Raw genomic sequence first — 19,187 nt, forward strand, 5'->3', positions numbered from 1 at the left:
GAGACGAATGATAGGATCGCTGGCATTTAGTGCTGACGCGCAAAGCTGACGGAGTTACTCTCTCATCTCCACCATTCCCCTTCAAGTAATTTTTATCTCCTCTCAAAACTACATTTAAACAAGCAAACAATCCCCTCCTTCACCATCAATCAAGAATCTCATCATGTCCTTCATCTACCTCAACCGCGCAACACACGTCGTCTCTCTCATCCCCGCCCTCTTCGGCATCAATCTCCTCACGCGGCCCGAAGCAACCCTTCAATCCTTCCAGTACCCTATCCCAACAGACTCTCAAGCTCAGAAGCTTGTTCGTGGCCTTGCACGTATCTACGGATGTCGAAATCTCGTTGTTAGCTTCTTGTTCTTCAATATCAGCCTCACTGGGGATAGGAAGCTTATGAGCTTCGGGTATCTTGGGGCGCTGGCTATGTGTGTTACTGATGGGCTTGTTGCGAGGAATGTAGTTGGACATGGGGAGTGGCAGCATTGGTCGTTTGCGCCGCTTTGTATTGGGCTGTTGATTGGGTTGAACTGGTGATTGGAAGCGAGTATCTTTGGACGTACCCAAAATGGACGATAGATCTACAGCTACTGGCTTCGAGACTGCTCGCAACATATTTATATCCTAAAGGATAATCTTTATACTCCTTAAAGTATCTGTTATTGCTTCACATAATAGAATACTTAAGGGCTTCTTGCACATGCATGTGATAAGATCAATTTCGCGTCTTGGACTTAAGTACCCAGGCCATGCAGTTCTGTCTCATGGATGCCAATCCATCGAGTCATTACTGCAAACTGCTCTTTCTTGTTCTATCCAGTCAAAATAATGTACTGCCCGAGCACAGTTCTTATAACCCAATACCCACCACGCCTTATTAGGCACAGCTTCTTGAGCACCTAGAACAACCCTAATCCTCCAGTAAATCCAATTCTTCGAGCCCCTGGTCCTCCTCAGGGATAGGATCAAAACGATCAAGGTACTCTCCCACTCGACTCTCATGCTCCTCCCAAGTCGCTTCGCCATCAGAAGTAATAGCGAATTCCTCTCCCAAGATGTCAGCTAGTCCTTCAACGCAGGCCTTTTCGTCATTTGGTAGATCCTCTACCCAGCTTAAGACAGTCTTCTCAAGGAAATGGATGTAGGCGGTCTCGTCTTCCCACTCAGTAGGATAATCTTTCTCTCCTTCGCGTTCTTCATACAGGTCCTGCAACATCCACATAAAGCTGTACTGGAGCTTGTCCACCTCCCAGTCTCTGGGCCCGTCAGGGTAGAAGAATACTATATCAGTAGCGAGAGTGGAAATTCTCCTGAAGAATTGCCTTGCACGGAGGGCTTTGACTGCGACTGAGCGATGGTCATGTGAACCAACGGGAGACTTCTCGGAGTCAGAAGCCTCGTCGTACCAATTTTCGGGGATGATGACTGGGAGCTTGGTGGTGCCAGACTTGTAGGTTGACTTTGCAGGGGATGATTGGGCTTGAATTGAGGTAGTATGGCTACTGCAGCCAGCTTTGACAGCTTTCACTGAAGGAATAAAACAAGACATTCTAGATGATAAAGTCGTGTATGAAGTGGAAGTAGACTGTAGTTTGACAAAAAGTGTAGTCCTGTTGGTAAGATGTGATATGATGATGTCGGAAAGAATTGTTCACGACTGATAGAACGAGGTTTTTATACGTATAAGTTATTCGAACTATCTTTTACCTCGTAGATATTTGTTCATCTCTACAGGCTGTGTGTTCTCACAGAACTGCCACTCATTTAGGTATTGTTCTGATTTCTCACAATGAAGATAACGAGTTGGGTTGAACAAGGCTGACTAGGTACGTGTTCTTGCGACCAGAGTACTATGACTATTATCACAAGACAGAAGAACAAACTTCAACTCCTTTGTATTGGGCTGTTGGTTGGATTGAACTGGTGAACGATGTTGAGTATGCGATAGACTTTCCACACTAATTACATGGATATTGGCTCAGAGATGGTTTAGAATGTCCATATGTCAAGATAAACAATCCGTGGTCTTGTTACAAACCTCGTTTTACAAATAATCATACACTGGTCAAATACAGATGATGTTCTACTAGCTTTCTATAAGTGCAGTAATAAGATCAATTTATCTCCCTGCGCTATTGGTAACCATGAAACATAACCACTTGTTATGTATCTTTATTCTCTAGATCTATCGCTGCAAATCACTCCTTCTTACTCTACCAAGTGAACTTCCGTCAGCTCCAATTCCTCGAGTCCCTGGTCTTCCTCAGGGACAGGGGCCATATTGTCATCAACGAACTTCTTCACGCGGTCAAGATGTTCCTTGACAACAGCCTCGCTACTAAGATCAATGGCAAAGGACTCTCCCAAGATCGCAGCAAATTCTTCAAGGATGACTCTATTGTCATCTGCAATATCCTCCGCCCAGGATGCGGCAGTCTCCTCCAAAAAAGAAGCGAAAACGGCCTCATCCTCCCATTCAGCAGGCCAGCCTTTCTCTCCTTCGACTCCCTTGTATACCATGCTCAACATGCATAGAAGACTCCATTGAATCTTTACTGATTCCCAGTTGATGCTGAAGCCGCCTTTGTAGTCTTTATCGAAAGTACGAAACTTCCTCTCAAATTGTCGTGCGCGTAGGGCTTTGACTGCAATTGAAGGACGCTCAGAAGAGGTAACATCCTCGTCCTCGGGCATTTCGGAGGAGCTATCATCCTGATCCTCAGGAATTTCGGAGGAGATATCATCTTGACCCTCGGGGATCATCAGTGTTAGTTGGGGTCTGCCGGATTTGTTGGTGCCAGCCTTGCAGGTCGACTCTGTATGAGAAGATTGTGTCTGAAGCAAGGGAGTAAGGCTGGGATCAGTGTCAGAGCCAGGGATTGAGGTAGTGAATGAAGGCATTTTTTGGTAAGGGATCAGATAGAAGTTGTTTATGCGGTGGAAGATGATTGTTATTCAAAGTGTTGTTAATGAGATGGGAGGTGATGGTGTTGGGAAGAATAGTTTATGGCGACAGGATGAAGTATTTATATCAAATGGCTCCATGTAATTGACTTTAATAGTTGCTGAACAATGGGTTTATTCATTTCTCTGGCTTGTGCATACCAATGGAAATACGTAATTGTTCGAACAATGTTCTGACGATCTTCTAACGTGGATGACCTGTTAAACCTCTATGTTATTGAGTCGGGCTCTCTAGACATAGGCAGTCTAAATTATAGCATGCCGTAACTAAAAGAATTAGATATTTCTCTGTTATCTCTACTTAATGAAAAGCTGAACGTGAGCTGCCACGCTCTACCACTGTTGTTTCGGTATGAATAAGGCTTAGGGTAGCGCAGTTAACACTAGCGAGTATGAGACACGCTAGGCGATTCAGGGCCCAGTTGAAACATGTCCCCTGTGGCTTAGTTGGCTAAAGCGTCCGACTGTTATTAGTAGACAATCGGGAGATCGGAAGTTCGAGCCTTCCCGGGGGAGGTTGAGTTCATTTCTCTTTTTGCTCTTGTTAGCTATTTATTTTCTTGGTGCTTGACATCTAAATATTCTTATTACTATATAGTTCCTAATTAAATTCTTTATTTAAAGTGCCTTAAACCGTTAAATAATATTTATAAGTTTATTATCTCTTATATATAATAATAGCATTTAGTTATAACCTTTAGATTGATATTGGCCCTATTTTAAAGTAATAACTCTTTTATAGTTAATATTCTAGACTATTTTCTGCTATACTGGCCTTATTGCTTGACTTTTGCGCTTGAGTTAATTTTATCAACACGCCAAGCAGGCGGGGTACAATTAGAGTAATACCTCAAATTGATATGGACAGAAAGACAGTTTGCGTACCCTAAGTCCTTTTTTAGCATCTGGATAACCAACTTGACCCATAAAAAAGCCCTGTTTGCCTTGATGGGAATGTCGTTTTTTAGTGCATCCGAATTTACCTTCCTCTTCTTTGTTTTGGGCTTGCTGTGTTTGCAGGCTTTAGGTCATGTTCATGCTTAGGTTTGATGTTCCAAAATCAGGTCTGGACCCTCCTATTCTGTCCACAATGAGCCCACTCGCAGCTCTGGGAGAATCCCCTCTTACTCTACCTTTAGTCCGGGCTGGCTCAAGCCAGATTGCGGGGTAAAAAGCCGACAACCGCTTACCCGAAGTCACATGACTAAAGCTTCAGTGAAATCATCGTGACCATCGGCAATGCTTTTAGTCTTTCACTTCCGTCCTACAATATACTATACTATAGCTAGCATAGAGTACCACTGATATCAATCGCACTTTAATAAGATCAACCACACGCCCTCCCACCTAAGCAATGGCAGCTCGCCCAACATGGATCAAGGCTGGGAGACTATCTCGGAGCTTCTTGCCCTACAGGGGCATCAAATATCTGTCAACTTCCGTACCAAGGCATCAGAACTACGACGCCACCATTGCCAACTTGAACATTGACAAGGATACTAGGGTGATCTATCAAGGTAAGGACTCATTTCGCCTGACAGATAACTTAGGACTGACCGTCGACCTGCAGGGTTTACTGGTAAAGCCGTACGTATTCTAGACCTTGTTCCACCAACCCTTAGGTAACCGACTGAGATAATATGAAAGGCAACTCTCAATGCCAAAGATACAATTGAATATGGCACCAATGTCGTTGGTGGTGTATCTCCAGGCAAAGGTGGCCAAGAGCATTTAGGTCTTCCTGTATTTAACACAGTCAGAGAGGTAAGTCATCCACGCTGCACTCTTCAGATATTTTCGAGGAGCCAAATTCGTTAACAATTTGTATAGGCCGTGAAGGAGGTGAAACCCCATGCGACATCAGTGTTCGTACCCGCGCAATTCGCTGCTGCTGCTATCATTGAAGCCATAGAGGCAGAAGTCCCTCTTGTCGTGACCGTGGCTGAGCATATACCCGTACATGACATGATGCGCGTCCACGACGTGCTCAAAACTCAATCTGTAACCCGACTCGTCGGTCCGAACTGCCCCGGTATCATTGCTCCCGAGCAGTGCCGTATTGGGATTATGCCTCATAAGCAGTACAAGAGGGGCCCTATCGGCATAGTCTCTAAGAGCGGAACCCTAAGTTACGAAGCTGTGGGCTCAACATCGAAAGCTGGATTGGGTCAAAGCCTCGTTGTTGGTATGGGAGGAGATATGATGCCTGGTAGGTCTCGTCTCATAATCATCAGAGAGAACTTAGCTCTTGATTCTACCATCGTGAACCAGGTTTCTGGCGAGAAGACTCTGCTTACATTCGGACTATAGGAACAACACTTGTGGATGCCCTGAAGCTGTTCTTTGATCACCCAGAAACAGAGGGCATTGTTGTCATCGGGGAGATTGGTGGGGAGGCAGAACTCAGAGCTGCTGAAGCCATCAAGGAATACAGGAGAATCACGAGGAATCCAAAGCCAATCATAGCCATGGTCGCTGGTAAGACAGCCCCGGAAGGTCGAACCATGGGTCACGCCGGTGCACTTCTGCAATCAGGAGATATATCCGCTGAAGCCAAAGCGAAGGCTTTGGCAGATAGCGGCGCGGTGGTGGTACCACATCCTGGGGTCATGGGACATGTTATGAAGGACCTACTTTCGTCACATACTCACAGAATCCGTAAAGGATTCGGCCCATTAAGTCCCGAGGTATCCTTCTCGAACCCCACATCGGAGCTGCGAGAGTAAGACTAGTATTATACAAGCTGATTTGTAATCTGCAAGTTCTAAGCGGTTGGAATAGTTGGTTTACGCCGGACCTGGCTTTAGGTCTTGGTATTCAGCTGCCAGAGTGGAAATGTTGCTAGACAAAGTATGGGTATGAAGTAATCACATGAATGATATATATACTGATAATGGGAAGTAATCTTCAAGAACTGGGTTGAGTGCTTCGATAAAAGAGCAAAATATAATCTAAGTATATAAAAGAAGGCCAAGTTATGAGGCCTTGGAAAGCTGGACGGCCTTCCTTGCTGCCTCTCCAAATTCAGACTCAACATGGAATCCGAGGTCGGCTTCTTCGAGCTATCAGAATATTAGCAATGAACCTGCAAGCAGATGATTCGGACGAACAATTTTCAATCCCTCAGCTGAATTGGTCCCCTGCAGCCGGACAACGAGCGGCACACGCATTGAACCGAGCTCTTTGGTGGCGCCAATAATCGACTCAGCGATCATATCGCATTTAATAATGCCTGGAACACGTCAGTCTGCACAGATATAGCATCGAGATATAGTATATCTCCCTTACCCCCATAGATATTAACGAGGATGACCTTAACCCGATTATCTCGAAGAATAATCTCAAATGCCTTTTGCATGGTGTCTTTGGTGGCTTGACCTCCTGCATCAAGAAAGTTCGCACTTGCACCGCCATGATGGGCAATAGCATCATTAGTAGCCATGGCAAGACCTGCACCATTCACTACATTGCCGATATTCCCTTCCATCTTGATATATACCAACCCGTACTTCTGTGCCTCGATCTCCTCGGGAATTTCTGCTTGGATATCTCGCTCGGCAAACAGTTCGGGCTGCCGTCGCTGCGAAGCATCGTCAATCATGAATTTGGCATCAAGGCACTTGAAGTTAGCTTCGCCTGTGCGCGCGAGAGGGTTGATCTCCAGAAGCGTGGCGTCTTTGCTCACGAACAGGTCCCAAAGACGCGTCAGTATAGCTCCGAGCTTTTCTGCCTCGGCAGGGCTTGCACCGACACCTGTACCGAGACGTTTAAGAAGATCTGGTGTGATGCCTTCGGCATAGTCAAAGTGGAAGCTTCTCAAACTACCGCCCTCGCCCTTAGCCGTATCTTCAATGTCGACACCACCACTTCTTGAGATGAGCACAACTGGGGAGTACCGTTCGCGATCGAGGGCTATGGCAAGATACCACTCCTCGTCGCATTCTTCGAACTCTGCGACCAGCACCTTTTCGACAAGGATACCGTCTCCTGAAGTCTGCTTGGTTCTGAGGCGATGTCCTAGCATTTGAGAGGATATATGCTCCCCTTCTTCCGGGAGCTTTGCGATTTTGACACCGCCGCGGAATCCATTATCGAATGTTCCCTTGCCTCTACCGCCTTTGAGAATTTGAGATTTGATGACGCATTTTCCACCTGCAAGACAGGAAGTCAGCATGCTAGATTGATGGGTAAGAAAGGAGATAACTCTACCATATTGACGCATGATCTCCGGCACCTCGGCAGCCGTCGTAGCTACCTTTCCATTCTGCACTGGGATGCCGAACTTAAGTAGATCAGCCTCGTTATCGTACTCCTTTCTAGTCGTAAACTTACCTCTCTCAAAAGCTGTTTAGATTGATGCTCTTGCAGACTAAGACCTCGGCGCTGATATTTCGTAGGGAACTGAGCAAGGTCAGCGAATTACAGAATACCTACATCATCGCCATGGATTCTCACTTTGGGCTGCCAAAGCTTTCGTGCGATGTGTCGTGCTGCCATTGTGAGAGGATATTAGTAAATTGGTTCCGCGAGCGACACGAATGGCATAACAGGAAGTAAATTTGCAGAAGTTTATGCTTCAAGAGGTTCAAGTCGCCATTACTCATGAATGACGCGGACGGATGGAAGTCCCATGGCTTGCAACCCCTCCAACAATCAAGTAGCCTATCGGCTATACCGGCTTCTTGGCTGCTTACCCCGCAAACTCAAAACTAGGCTTTAGAATTAGATAGCCGACTATCACTTCAGTAGAAAGATAACAGTTCAAGTCTAGGTACTTGCTAACATTAGATAGACAGATGAGCATATCAATCAAGACATATCAACACCGGTGCTCCACTCTCATAATCGCGTTTTGGCCATCGCATTCGCCGACCAGTCCTGTTGGAACTCGATTGTTTAAAAGTATCAGGTGTTTCCGAGAGTAGGTACAAATGAGGTGATTTCTGTGCCGTCAGCGGCCTATGTTTTATGCTTGCTTGTAAATACGTTCTTCGAGCTTATTCGTGCCGCAATAAGGTTTAGAACCAGAGGCACCAAAGGTCGAGTCTAGTGAGGGAGAGTAGGAGTGAGATGTAAGGATAAAGATTAGCCAGTCAGAAATTGATCGTGTATATTTGCCTCTTCCTCGCCGACTTCTTAATACCAGCTACTTGGAGTGAATAGAAACATCAGATTTACCGACCCTTTTCCCATCAATAAAGACACCAAACTCTACAGCCGCACCGGAAGGAACCATTCTAACCTCAAAGTCTAGCGCCTTGAAAGTCTCCCCGCTAGCATTCTTACAGTCCCTCAGCTTAGAGAGTGTTTTATTGGTCTTGCAATCGATAGTCGCGAATCGCTTCACGCTCTGTTCAATGCGAGAGGGGGGTTGGTCATCCTCGCGCTGGAAGAGCTCTATGTCCCATTCGCCATTGAACTGGCCGTTGTAGAGCCTGTAGAAGCTTTGCGAGATGGGTTCCTTTGTAGATACATTCTCTCCCTAGACGCGCGGTAAGTACATGAGTTCGGTATGGGAAAGAGTCGAACTTACTCTGACTAAATACCACTGCATTTGGTTATGCGCTTTGTAACGTTTCTCGAGCTCACACCAGTTCTTATCCTTCACGAGGTGCTGGCCCTCTATGAAAGGCGTTGAGTATTCGTGACCATAGCTAGCTCTTGATATTGTAGAGGTGACACGAATAGGTAAGCGTATATTGTCAAGGGATCCATCAGCATTGATACCTGAAGCGGCACCATCATGGAAGCCTTTGTAAACAGCTCCCCGACAGATAGCTGTGCGCCTATGTGTCCATTAGTATGAACTTAAAATGGCCCAAGAAGAAGTACTCACGGCCTCATTCCAGTTGACTGGAGTATCTTGATACCTGCTTGTTCGTGCCGTTTTTTCAGATGATCGTAAAGATATGGGCTGGAGCACAAGCCTCCTACAAGGATGATTCCCTAAGCATGAGCAGTGTCAGAATAAACCGAAACAGATGGAGGAGGGACCACTGACACTGAGAGGCTGTCCCTAATCCCGGGACTTTAGTACTTGAGCGTCAATGAGCTTGTCAATGTCATCGAGAACTTGACTAAACGCCTTCTTGATGTGAGACCTGCAATCGTTGTTAGACGCGCCCAGGACCTTTCCCCGGAATAGGTGACTAACTCGCTGAAGTGGATGCGACCATTCTTGATGTAGGGCTCCTTTGCTGTATCGGTGAGCTTCTTTTCCTTGCCGAACGCTTCTGCTGGAACAGAAACTAGATATTCCTTGCTAGAATTTGTTGGTTTGAACTGTGGTTTGATTGAGAGCTCCCACTCCCCCTTGAGGAGTTCTTTGATGCCAGCTCGACTGAGCCGGTCCCATCGACGTCCTAGGCGGTTTTTAATCATATATTCAAAAGCTTCGTCGATGAAGATACCACCGCAGAGGCCCCCTATAGGATATTAGCTTAGCAGTACACTTGCCGCAATCGAACTGACCAGATCCTTCAACGGCTTCATCCATAAGAATGGGGTTGACTGAACCAACCTTGTAGGTTATCAAGTCCTAAGGTTGACTAGTTCGAAGGTGATACTGTGCTATAATAAGTGATGACCTACAACTGTACCGCCACCTGCATCGCATACGAGGTAAACCTCGCCAGGCTTCGTCCCTCGTCCGGGCTCGCAAAGAGTGGAAAGCGCAGCTGCTTCCGGCTCCGGCGCAAATGTTAATTTGGTCTCACCAGCATTTCGTCGATCCAGGATCCCTGCCTTCTTTGCTGCCTCTGTCATATCCTGCCTTGCATAGTCTTTCCAAATAGCAGGAACAGTGATGACAACATGAAATTGGAGCGCCTCAACAACAGATCCACGATCCTTGTTGATAGTCTCAAGCGTATGATTCCAGATCATTCGTAGGTAGTCAGAGATGAGGTCGATGGCGGTCTTGTCGTTCTCTCGCATCATCTTTCGTGCTCGCAAGAAAAATTCGGAAGATCGCAGCTCTGGGGATAGGTGTTCCTCCTTCAAGAGAAGGAGCTTAAACCACTTGATGGCGTCGATATCACTGTCAATTTCGAATCCCCAGCTGATCTTGTCATCCTCATAGTACAACTCGGTAGGGGCCTTACCCTCCTCACGGCCTGATCCTGGCCATGAAGTGATCAAGTTGATATGCTGACTTTCAAAATCAGCCTGGCTAGCCCATGCTACACCGGAGTAGCTAATTATCCACAATCAGTAGAAATATTCGTAGGGTAGGGAAGATTTGGCAGTTGCTCACGTAGTTCCAAAGTCGATACCAATGACCAGGATGTCATCGTCCTCCCCAAAATCGGACTCCGAATAGCCGCTTGCCATTTTCAAAGTCTAAGGTAAAGAATTTGGTATTGTGTAGTTGAATTTTCTTGGGGTTTGCGATGACGATCTGCAATTGATTGGTGCCTGAGAATTGAACAGAAAACGTAAATTCTTTTATACAATCAACGTGGAGAAGTTGGTAGTACGCCCAAGCTTCAGTAGCCGCCAGCCTGATTTCTGAAGAGTCATCAGCATGCCGGTCGAAAATCAGGCTGTGAATCTAGCCCGCGCAAAACCGACTTTGATGTGATAATCGTGGAGGCGATGCATGACGCTGAAAGTAGGCCCATGCGCGCGGCCATAACCATTTCACTATCCAATCGCGTGCTAAAATCTTTTTATGGCTCCCAGATGTTCTAGACTGCGGCCAAGAAGCTGAACTCTGTGAACCGAAATATCATGATACGGGTTTCACCACCAAATGTGATAGGCGATGTGGCGTGTCACCAGTCGACGCCCAAATCACAAACCACTATGCCACTCGGCTGACTGCACCATTCTAATTATAACGAACAGCTTGGCCCAATTATTTGTGTAGGAATAGGCGCCCTACCTGAGAGAATCCCGAGCCTGATTATCAGTGCACCGGCTCGCAAAGCGGCTAGAATTGTCACATAACTCTTGAGTCTGGGTCCAAAGCAGCTTGTCTTCGATTACCGACATGCGGCATGTTCCTTGCCTGAACTACTATTTTAAGTCTGATTTTTGTGCACATTTGGACTTTTGCAACCTTATACTCTATTATCAGGAATTTTAACCTCTCTCAGTTCATATGAAAGGTACAATGGTAAGATTAATGTCAAATATATCGATATGCCTGGAGTCTTACTTTGATGCTAGGAAGCTTTCAAACCTAACTACGGTAGCCCGGAATTGGTGGATCTACAAAGTCCCGATACTGAGCCTCAGTCAAAACAAGGCTATCCACCAGGTGAGCTGATGGATATCGATGACTGCCAGGAGCAACAACGCCAAACTCCCAATGAGAGTGCTCCACAGGCCGAGCTTTCAGATCTCAAGACGCAGCTGCAAGAGAAAACCCAGAAGCTTGAAGAACTACAGGAACAGTGTGACATAATGAGCAAAGATGCCATCAAGAACAGTCAAATGCTCAAAGAGTCACAGGAAAAATGTGGCACGATCAGCCAAGAGGTCACCAAGAAAGACCAGGATGTTATAAAGTTTCGTAAACTCTGGAAGAAGGCCGCCACGGAGCATGATAAGTTCCGAGCCAGTGGACAGGGGTTCTACCAGATTACGGACGAGTATCTGGTGGAGCTAATCAATCATCTCAGACTCAACATCCGAGACCTTTCGATCCAGTACTTCGACGGTATCGTTTGGAAAGGGGATCGATTTATCTTCTATGAGCCGGGTTATTTCTACCACCTGAACAATACTACTCTAGAGAGCAAAGGATTCATGCGATATCTCGAATCAAGTACAACATCTCATGAAGTCGTTCAAGGGTTTCTTTGGACAGTCATCGTCCATGAAATATTTGACAAGTTTGAGTGGCTTGGTTCAGACACCTGTTATGACTTTCGACACCTCAGGCATGGACTAAAGCCTCGTAAGTCCGTATATCACCCAGTCCAGATTGAATTCTCATCTTAGTATCATAGTGTTACTTGTCAATACTCAGGGAGGGCCACCACTGCCAAATCACGAAGCTGAGAGAAAGTTCCATAGCTGGAGTTCGACTACCATATCAATGTTGAGAAGTCCAACAACTACATGAAGGATAGGACCGAGTATCATGTAAAGCGGATCATCAACACGATTGGACGCAATCTTCTTAAAAAGGATAAGGAGAGGGGCTTCAAAAACCAACTGTCAGCGATTATTACCGAAGCATTCGCCTTGGACAAGGAGATTAGTCGCCAAGTTGCGCGTGTGATTTGGAGATTCAATGTTTCTCAACAAGAAGAAAACGTTGGTCACCCCGATGCCGCCCCCAGCAACCCAGGTCTGGTTATGGCCCCAGCTGTTTTTAAAAGGGGCAAGTCTACAGGTGAAGGATTTGATCACGAGACAAAGCTGCTGGATATAGTAGAAGGTAGTAAGTAATTATCTTGTATTCATTAGATATGTATTGCATGCAGAAAGAGATTGGAACAGATGCTGCGGCTACCTTGGAACTAGACAGGATTTAACACAGGGCAATATCGCAGCGATACACCCCTCTAAGAACTGGATTTACGATTGAAAAAAATCTTCATTGATGTACAGATATAGCCTGGCTGGCTGTCAAGCAGCGGTCAGAACTTGAGTGGATGGAGCTGGTCGAGAGTGCTGGATTGAGGGTACTCAAGATCTGGAGATATTTGCAGTCTGTAGAAAGCATTATTGTAGCAGATCTTTCTTAGCATAGATGCCAGATAGGTTATGAAATTGTTTGAAGTTAATATCTGTTGTATTTATATTCCTGAGGAAAATTGAAGGTATCATTCTATCTCTATAAATATCTCCACAATTAGTTGTATCAGCCGTTTCTATCAATCTCATACAGACCTATATCACTCTGCCTAGCTGAGATTGTCCGTGATGGTAGACTAAGGTCTCGAGAACCTTGTTCCGTTAGCATATTCGCGCCTTCTTCAGTATTGTAGCTTGGCATTGTGTTGTTTGTCGAGGCTCTTTTATCCACAGTACTGATGATACGAAGAGTGCGTAACGGTCGATTCGAGATTTGGTTTGGCGTTCGACGGTAGACACGCAAAACCAGTATGCGCATGACGGGAATGGAAGCTGCCATAATGGTGACTGCGCACTCAGTAGTACTTCATATGATGATGCCAACTCGGTCCACTGCGAGATATATCAGCGCTTAGCAACCGGAAAGTGATGGCCAATATCGCGACTGACGAGTTCGATTCTTGCTGCTCAGGCCAAGCATCTTGTAGCATTTCGCAGCAGCAGCGGCGGCGGCACTGGAGTATTGTTAGTGTGTAAATATGGGAAGATCCTGGAGAGACTGACAAGACGCCAAAGGTCAAAGCAATCCCAACGCCGATTTTCTCTCGGATCCGCATAGAGAGTTTCCAAATGATCGTCCAGGCAATGACACAGAGTATAAGGTCAACTAAGCCTGAGAAAGCTACCTACAATTAATACGACGCATTCCAAGGCAAGACAAAGACTTACCCCCAGCAAAGATATTATAGTATGTTGCAACCATAGGATTCCAACACGTTCCAGGCAAACTTGAATGCCAGACCTTTCTGGCGGGTGTACACTTCACAAACGAGAAGACAATGACCAAGTCCATGGCGATATTCGTCGCGATGATGAGAAACCATAGAAACCAGCTCGTCCAGCCATCAACCAGTCGTAATAGTGTCAGGGCGAATGACGTTTTGCTCCATGCTGCAGATAGAACTCCGAAGATGCCGAATATTGTTCCAGTAAGGGCAATTTTCGGTACGACTGCTGGATCAACGTCTGACTGGTCCTTGCCAAAACCGAGGGTGACGTTAAAAATGACGAGGCCAGTGCCAATCACGAGGCAGATCTGATAAGACACATGATGTTAGCTGAAGTATGCGACGGATTCGAATACGGTGAAGCGCCCTAGACGGATGGTAGGTGTTCTAATCGCGTTGCTACGACATCTCACAGATCACAGAGATTGGATGGCTGGTACTCACCCATGCCGCAATCAAGATATAATCATCCCACCAAAACCCGCGACGCCTGATTACTTTGCAATACAACCTAAGACCCAAAAACAAACCCGCCAAAACAGTCAGCGACACACAAACCGCGATTATCGTTGCGCCGAGACCCGTAGGCGACGTCATCAGGGAGTGGGACGCATTCGCTGCCTCCCAGGGTAATTTCTTCACGACATGGGAATGGGGTAAAAAGAAGGTGAATGTTGGAAGAAAGGGAGGGCGAGGAATTGAGATGAAGTGTCATCTGTACAGTACGAGAGGTCCGAGCCCCTTTTGCTTTTTTGCGTGCGCCGCCCGGAAACAGGCGGACCAACGGATTTAATGATCAGCGGCACTTCTGTTGGGCGGGGCATTTGGTGGCTTATGGCGCTCGGTAGTGCAGTTCGTCACGTATGCTCAACAGTTGTTACCGCTGAGCGTGTTTAATTGCCGGTCCAGGTTGTCAGATTACGTCAGGTCCCGAACCTCCCTTGAACAACAATAAATTCTTTCACCCATACACATTCTCAGATGAAGGAACATGCAATAGACCGCACGTAGAGCTGAAATTGCTAGACATTTGAGAACAGCCCGTCTCACGGGCGACGATGTCTCACTGGGCACGAGTCATTCACAGTGCATTGCAGCCACTGTCACGTAGCCAACTTTGGCCATAAACTCAAACTCAAGCCTGCCTATCAGCAACCCTCTGAATGTCGGTTGGTGGTCTCTGTATCAAACAGCATCCACGATTGACTCCACAAGCTTATCGTCGCGGCTCACTCCCTATTCCCGTTGAGATTTACTATTACTAAAGAGCGATGCAGCGGGCTACTCGACCATGTATTTTTACCTCTCGTTAGTTGATTTCGTCATTTCGCAATGATCGCCCTGTTGATGTGACTGCGCATGTCCAATAGCACCATGCGACAACTTCCTCAATTTAACATCTATTCAGCCATCTATAGCCACAGGTCATCCAGAATAGCCCCATTACCATCCTTCCTCCCAGATATACCATGTCCTAAACTGCGTGTCAACACCTGACCCAGCAAATGCCTTTTGAAACTCCTCCCTGCGCACATCCATTTCCGACGACAGTTTCGCCAGTTGCTCATTATCACAATCATCATCCCAGCTGTTACTCCCGGGCATTGTATATCGAATAGGAGCATCAAGCTGAACCCTCCTCAGGCTCGGAAAGTCCCCAGCAACAGTTTGTTGGCCTAGATACGTGATATCATCCAGAATGTCGTACCTCAACGATCGATTGAAGAAGATGATCAGACTTTGAACTGTCTGCGGGAGGAAATCGACCAGGTATGTTTCTTGTTCAAAGATTATTTCCTCTCCGTTCCGTCGGACCACGTGGCTGTAGTAGCATGAGTGATCCATTTCGAGAGTATTTATATTTGTCAACTGCTTGATCTGCTGGGGCGTGATGGGGTCAGGTTGCCCAAGGTTACGCTGACTGGGCACCATCTTGCAGTCAAAGTTCAGACTGAGGCGCTGCAGCGACTGTTGTGTTCGTGTGCTGAGAAACTCAATTAACTGTGCTGGCGAGATTTGAGAGCGAGCCTGAGTATGCCAACGGCTATAGCCATCATTGACAAATTTGAAAGTCTTGAGATTCTGAGCTGCTCCGAGAATTCGCTCAAGTGCACGAGTTTGCCAATTACCTGTGAAGAATGGCAAACCCAGGATCTGGAGCTCTGTAATATTCGTCACACCAGCGCAGAATTCCTGGATGCCCGGGTCGCTATTCTGATTAGCGTGTCTCTCGCCCCCAGGACCTTGGAGGATCAGTGTCTGGAGATGGGGTGCACCACGCAGAAGAAGGATTGGCTCAGGATCACAAAGGCTGAACTTGATGCATTGAGTCTTGTCGATATCAAGATATCGCAGCTTCGGGAAGATTTCTTCATGCTTAGAGCTGTCCAACAAGGAGTACAGAAGTTCGAAATGCCTCGTATGCCCAATAATCTGATCGTCTGAGATCTGTATCTTCAAGCGTTCTATGTCAGAGCATAACGCCATGGCGAGACACATTTCGGCGTCGACAATGGTGGATTGCGTCGCTGTAATCAATTCGTAACTTAGCGATAGCCTATCAGCATATCGCGTCAAGAGAACAGAATCCTTCATTACAGATGAGTTCTTGGATGTCGATAGCGGCAAGCATAAATGCTTCACCATATGCGCCAAGTCTGGATGGCAATCGAGTACTCGAAATAAATATGTCGACGAAAGATGAGGACCGAGACTATGGAACAGAATTGGCAACGCAATTGAACGAAAGCCTCTGCTAGTTTGAGTCAAAGCCAATAAGGCTTTGGTGTTTCCTGCATTGTCTTCATCTTCAGTGTCGTGGCTGCAATGAGAGCAGAACCAGGAGAGGATATCACTGAGAAGCTCAGGAGGTAGAATCTCAGTGATTTTCGGTCTGGCGTCACGACCTGTATCCATAACGAGGTTCGATGGCATGAAGTGCTAAGAAAGAGATGTGTTCACAAAGGCGGGGTTGCAGCCTGATTATACATTGACATTCTAGGCAGCAATCCTGCACCACGAAGGCATAACCCGCTATTAGTAAGATGCCAAGCAGATGTCTGTAAGAGCCTTAAAATATAATAAAAGTCTTAATTATAAAAAAGGTACTTATAGTACATAAATAACAACCATCTTGAGAGGATAAATGTATCAAGATAAAGAGTTTATTAGGCCTGATTCATTGCTTCTTGCATCACTATAGCTTAGCTACAACTTTAGAGTCTCTGACTACTATGTTCCCACTAGTACTGGAAGCCGGATCTTGTAGCTTGCGCCTTAAGATCTTACCAGCCGGGCTCTTTGGTATTATAGACACAAGCTCAATCTCCTTAAGCCACTTGTGTCGCGTCTTTTCCTTCCTAACATACTCGAATATCTCGTTTGCAGCTTCAACTGGTGATAAGACTTGAGGGGACTTGAGAACGACAAACGCCTTGGGCCTTTCACCTGCCCGCTCATCGAGAACACCGCACACGGCAACATCATCGACGTGAGGATGTCCAAGAAGAAGGCCCTCGAGCTCTGCTGGAGCAACCCCAATGCCTTTAACCTTGATTATCTCCTTCAACCTGTCAGTGATTGCCAGCATACCGTTATGATCGAAGTAGCCTATATCACCGGTATGCAAGAAGCCATCCCTGTCGAATGTGCTTTTGGTTGCCTCGGGGTTACCAAGATAACCCATGGCGATTTGTGGCCCACGAGCCCAAATCTCACCTGCCTTGCCGACTTCACAGTCCTCACCAGTATCGATATCTACAATTCGTACCTCTGTTGATCCTACCAGCATACCGACGCGATGGGCATACTCATAAGCATACTTGGAAGGAGGATGCGCTGCAATCGTTGAGCACGACTCGGTCATACCGTAGCCCTGCTTGAAACCGGTCCCGGGGAAAGTCTTCTCAAGAAGACTCAGAATCTCTTGAGACAGAGGGGCTGCGCCAGATGAGAATCGTTCAACATGAGATAGATCGTATTTTGACACAAGCTCCGGTTCTCGGACTAGTCTGATCAATATCGGAGGAACGATGATGAGTTCTCTGATCTTGTTCTCAGAGGCAGCCTTGAGTAGTGAGTCCAGGATGAACTTGGGTAAGACGTAGACATTGGCGTTTAGGTGGATGGGCAGGTGTAGTTGATGTGTAATACCCGAAATGTGATGAAATGGTAAGGCTGCCAGAATTTGATTGTGATTAGGGAGCGTGATATCCGCGGTTTGGATGCATTGGGCGACAATGTTGGCGTGTGAGATCATGACTGCCTTTGGAAGGCCGGTAGTACCGCTGCTGAAGCAGAGAAAAGCACAAATATCACGGTTTGACTTTCCGTCCACGATTTGGAAGGCAGGTGCCTCAACTAGAGTGTTTGAGCTTTTGAGTATCTGTTGGATGCTTGTGACGCCTGGCCTGGAACCCTCAAGCAACAAGACATTCTCTGGCGCAATCCCGGCCTTTTTGACTGCAGCGCTGGCTATTTCAAAATTATCAACTGTCGCAAAGATGACTTTAGCTTTGCTAGTTTTGAGGCTGTAATAACACTCATCAACGGTGTACTCGGGTGATATGCCGCATGCTATTGCTCCAACTCGAATGGCCGCAAGTGTCGCCACAGGGTACCAAACGGAATTCTTTGCAAACACAACAACAGTGTCATTTTGGCGGAGGTTATAGTTGGTAACAAGAGCAGATGATAAAGTTGTTGCGTAGTCTTTGAGAGATTGGAAGCTGATGTGCTCTTTGGTGAGAGCATCAGTGAAGCCTGGGGCATTGCTATCAGAAGAGAAAGGCTTGGACTCCAGAAGCCATGACCAAAGGGTCTGCTTGGGAGAGACTGCACTGATGTTAGTGCTAGCCAGGCGAGAATGAGGAAAATAATTTACATGAGATCTTGGGATTCTGCGACTGGTAGATCATAATGCTTGGCTAGATCTTGAACTGGTGTTGTATTTCTGAGTGAGTAACAAAAGGCATGTACATATACTAGTTTAAGAAGATTAAATCTACCGGTGAATGAAAAATAAGATGTCAGTGTCTGAGAGCCGAGGTTGTTGTGGTGAAGCTACTTCAGAGTGTCAATCCCTCGGCGCCTCGGCGCGGCATGTATGATGTCGATTTGGTCTAGTGTTAGAACGTCAGTGTGTAGGTTAAGTAAGCTGTATAAAATTGCTAACTATATATGTTAATTAAGTAAAGTTATATACTAAAAGTCTTTAAACATTTTACTTATATAATATATATTCTATAGTACTCTATATATTATCTATTTATAAGTAAATAATTTCGTATTTCGATTTGCTTTGGTAGATTATCTTTTGTAGTTTAGGATGAACGTAAAAGCCTAGATGCCTAAGCAATGGCCATCCGGTATGGCTGACTCAATTAATTGCGTTTGTGCATCGCCTTGCTGTAATAGCTCAAAGAATTCCATAAATTCCTGGTTGCAACATCTTCCTTCTTCTAAGAGAAAACCCATAATGACATCCTTATTTAAGACCAGAGTCTCTTGGTGCGCGATAACATTGACATCTCTTAATTCCAACAATGCTAAACCGACGTCTGCACCCTTAGTTTGAACTTACCTAGGATATCTTCCTGGTATTCGTGCTTCGATCGATGTATAACTATCCTGCCTAATAAGCTAATGTTATAGCATACTAACTCATCCTTTGAAGTATTTGTAGA

General features: G+C 46.0%; 10 protein-coding genes and 1 non-coding gene across 11 annotated transcripts; 4 read left to right on the plus strand and 7 right to left on the minus strand.

Moving 5' to 3' along the window:
- Window positions 1-163: 163 nt before the first annotated feature.
- Window positions 164-538, plus strand: FMAN_08465 (uncharacterized protein; the record flags this gene model as incomplete). The annotated part of the gene is made up of 1 exon (XM_041835238.1): window positions 164-538. The coding sequence occupies one exon, from the start codon at window positions 164-166 to the stop codon at window positions 536-538; it is 375 nt and encodes a 124-aa protein (XP_041685422.1).
- A 373-nt stretch (window positions 539-911) lies between these two features.
- On the minus strand, window positions 912-1,550 carry FMAN_08464 (uncharacterized protein; the record flags this gene model as incomplete). Its single annotated transcript, XM_041835239.1, has 1 exon — window positions 912-1,550. One exon carries the CDS (start codon window positions 1,548-1,550, stop codon window positions 912-914), a length of 639 nt encoding a protein of 212 aa, XP_041685423.1.
- Window positions 1,551-2,209: 659 nt separating this feature from the next.
- Window positions 2,210-2,902, minus strand: FMAN_08463 (uncharacterized protein; the record flags this gene model as incomplete). The annotated part of the gene is made up of 1 exon (XM_041835240.1): window positions 2,210-2,902. The coding sequence occupies one exon, from the start codon at window positions 2,900-2,902 to the stop codon at window positions 2,210-2,212; it is 693 nt and encodes a 230-aa protein (XP_041685424.1).
- Window positions 2,903-3,397: 495 nt separating this feature from the next.
- tRNA lies at window positions 3,398-3,481 on the plus strand. Its single transcript is given in 2 exon segments — window positions 3,398-3,435; window positions 3,446-3,481. It is a non-coding gene; the product is annotated as a tRNA-Asn (tRNA).
- An 838-nt stretch (window positions 3,482-4,319) lies between these two features.
- On the plus strand, window positions 4,320-5,691 carry FMAN_08462 (uncharacterized protein; the record flags this gene model as incomplete). The annotated part of the gene is made up of 5 exons (XM_041835242.1): window positions 4,320-4,482; window positions 4,536-4,552; window positions 4,613-4,729; window positions 4,796-5,174; window positions 5,276-5,691. 5 exons carry the CDS (start codon window positions 4,320-4,322, stop codon window positions 5,689-5,691), a joined length of 1,092 nt encoding a protein of 363 aa, XP_041685425.1.
- A 249-nt stretch (window positions 5,692-5,940) lies between these two features.
- On the minus strand, window positions 5,941-7,462 carry FMAN_08461 (putative beta-succinyl CoA synthetase precursor; the record flags this gene model as incomplete). The annotated part of the gene is made up of 6 exons (XM_041835243.1): window positions 5,941-6,027; window positions 6,076-6,197; window positions 6,254-7,117; window positions 7,175-7,247; window positions 7,298-7,366; window positions 7,421-7,462. 6 exons carry the CDS (start codon window positions 7,460-7,462, stop codon window positions 5,941-5,943), a joined length of 1,257 nt encoding a protein of 418 aa, XP_041685426.1.
- A 649-nt stretch (window positions 7,463-8,111) lies between these two features.
- Window positions 8,112-10,297, minus strand: FMAN_08460 (uncharacterized protein; the record flags this gene model as incomplete). Its single annotated transcript, XM_041835244.1, has 8 exons — window positions 8,112-8,447; window positions 8,499-8,751; window positions 8,802-8,911; window positions 9,003-9,066; window positions 9,120-9,390; window positions 9,437-9,485; window positions 9,557-10,160; window positions 10,221-10,297. The coding sequence occupies 8 exons, from the start codon at window positions 10,295-10,297 to the stop codon at window positions 8,112-8,114; spliced, it is 1,764 nt and encodes a 587-aa protein (XP_041685427.1).
- Window positions 10,298-11,069: 772 nt separating this feature from the next.
- FMAN_08459 (uncharacterized protein) lies at window positions 11,070-12,367 on the plus strand (the record flags this gene model as incomplete). The annotated part of the gene is made up of 4 exons (XM_041835245.1): window positions 11,070-11,084; window positions 11,138-11,870; window positions 11,923-11,930; window positions 11,990-12,367. The coding sequence occupies 4 exons, from the start codon at window positions 11,070-11,072 to the stop codon at window positions 12,365-12,367; spliced, it is 1,134 nt and encodes a 377-aa protein (XP_041685428.1).
- Window positions 12,368-13,127: 760 nt separating this feature from the next.
- Window positions 13,128-14,100, minus strand: FMAN_08458 (uncharacterized protein; the record flags this gene model as incomplete). The annotated part of the gene is made up of 4 exons (XM_041835246.1): window positions 13,128-13,230; window positions 13,280-13,397; window positions 13,445-13,811; window positions 14,062-14,100. 4 exons carry the CDS (start codon window positions 14,098-14,100, stop codon window positions 13,128-13,130), a joined length of 627 nt encoding a protein of 208 aa, XP_041685429.1.
- Window positions 14,101-14,946: 846 nt separating this feature from the next.
- Window positions 14,947-16,098, minus strand: FMAN_08457 (uncharacterized protein; the record flags this gene model as incomplete). Its single annotated transcript, XM_041835247.1, has 1 exon — window positions 14,947-16,098. One exon carries the CDS (start codon window positions 16,096-16,098, stop codon window positions 14,947-14,949), a length of 1,152 nt encoding a protein of 383 aa, XP_041685430.1.
- Window positions 16,099-16,699: 601 nt separating this feature from the next.
- On the minus strand, window positions 16,700-18,419 carry FMAN_08456 (uncharacterized protein; the record flags this gene model as incomplete). Its single annotated transcript, XM_041835248.1, has 2 exons — window positions 16,700-18,336; window positions 18,386-18,419. 2 exons carry the CDS (start codon window positions 18,417-18,419, stop codon window positions 16,700-16,702), a joined length of 1,671 nt encoding a protein of 556 aa, XP_041685431.1.
- Window positions 18,420-19,187: the final 768 nt, after the last annotated feature.

This window comes from Fusarium mangiferae (genome assembly GCF_900044065.1).
Source record: "Fusarium mangiferae strain MRC7560 genome assembly, contig: FMAN_scaffold009, whole genome shotgun sequence".
Lineage (NCBI taxonomy): Eukaryota > Fungi > Ascomycota > Sordariomycetes > Hypocreales > Nectriaceae > Fusarium > Fusarium mangiferae.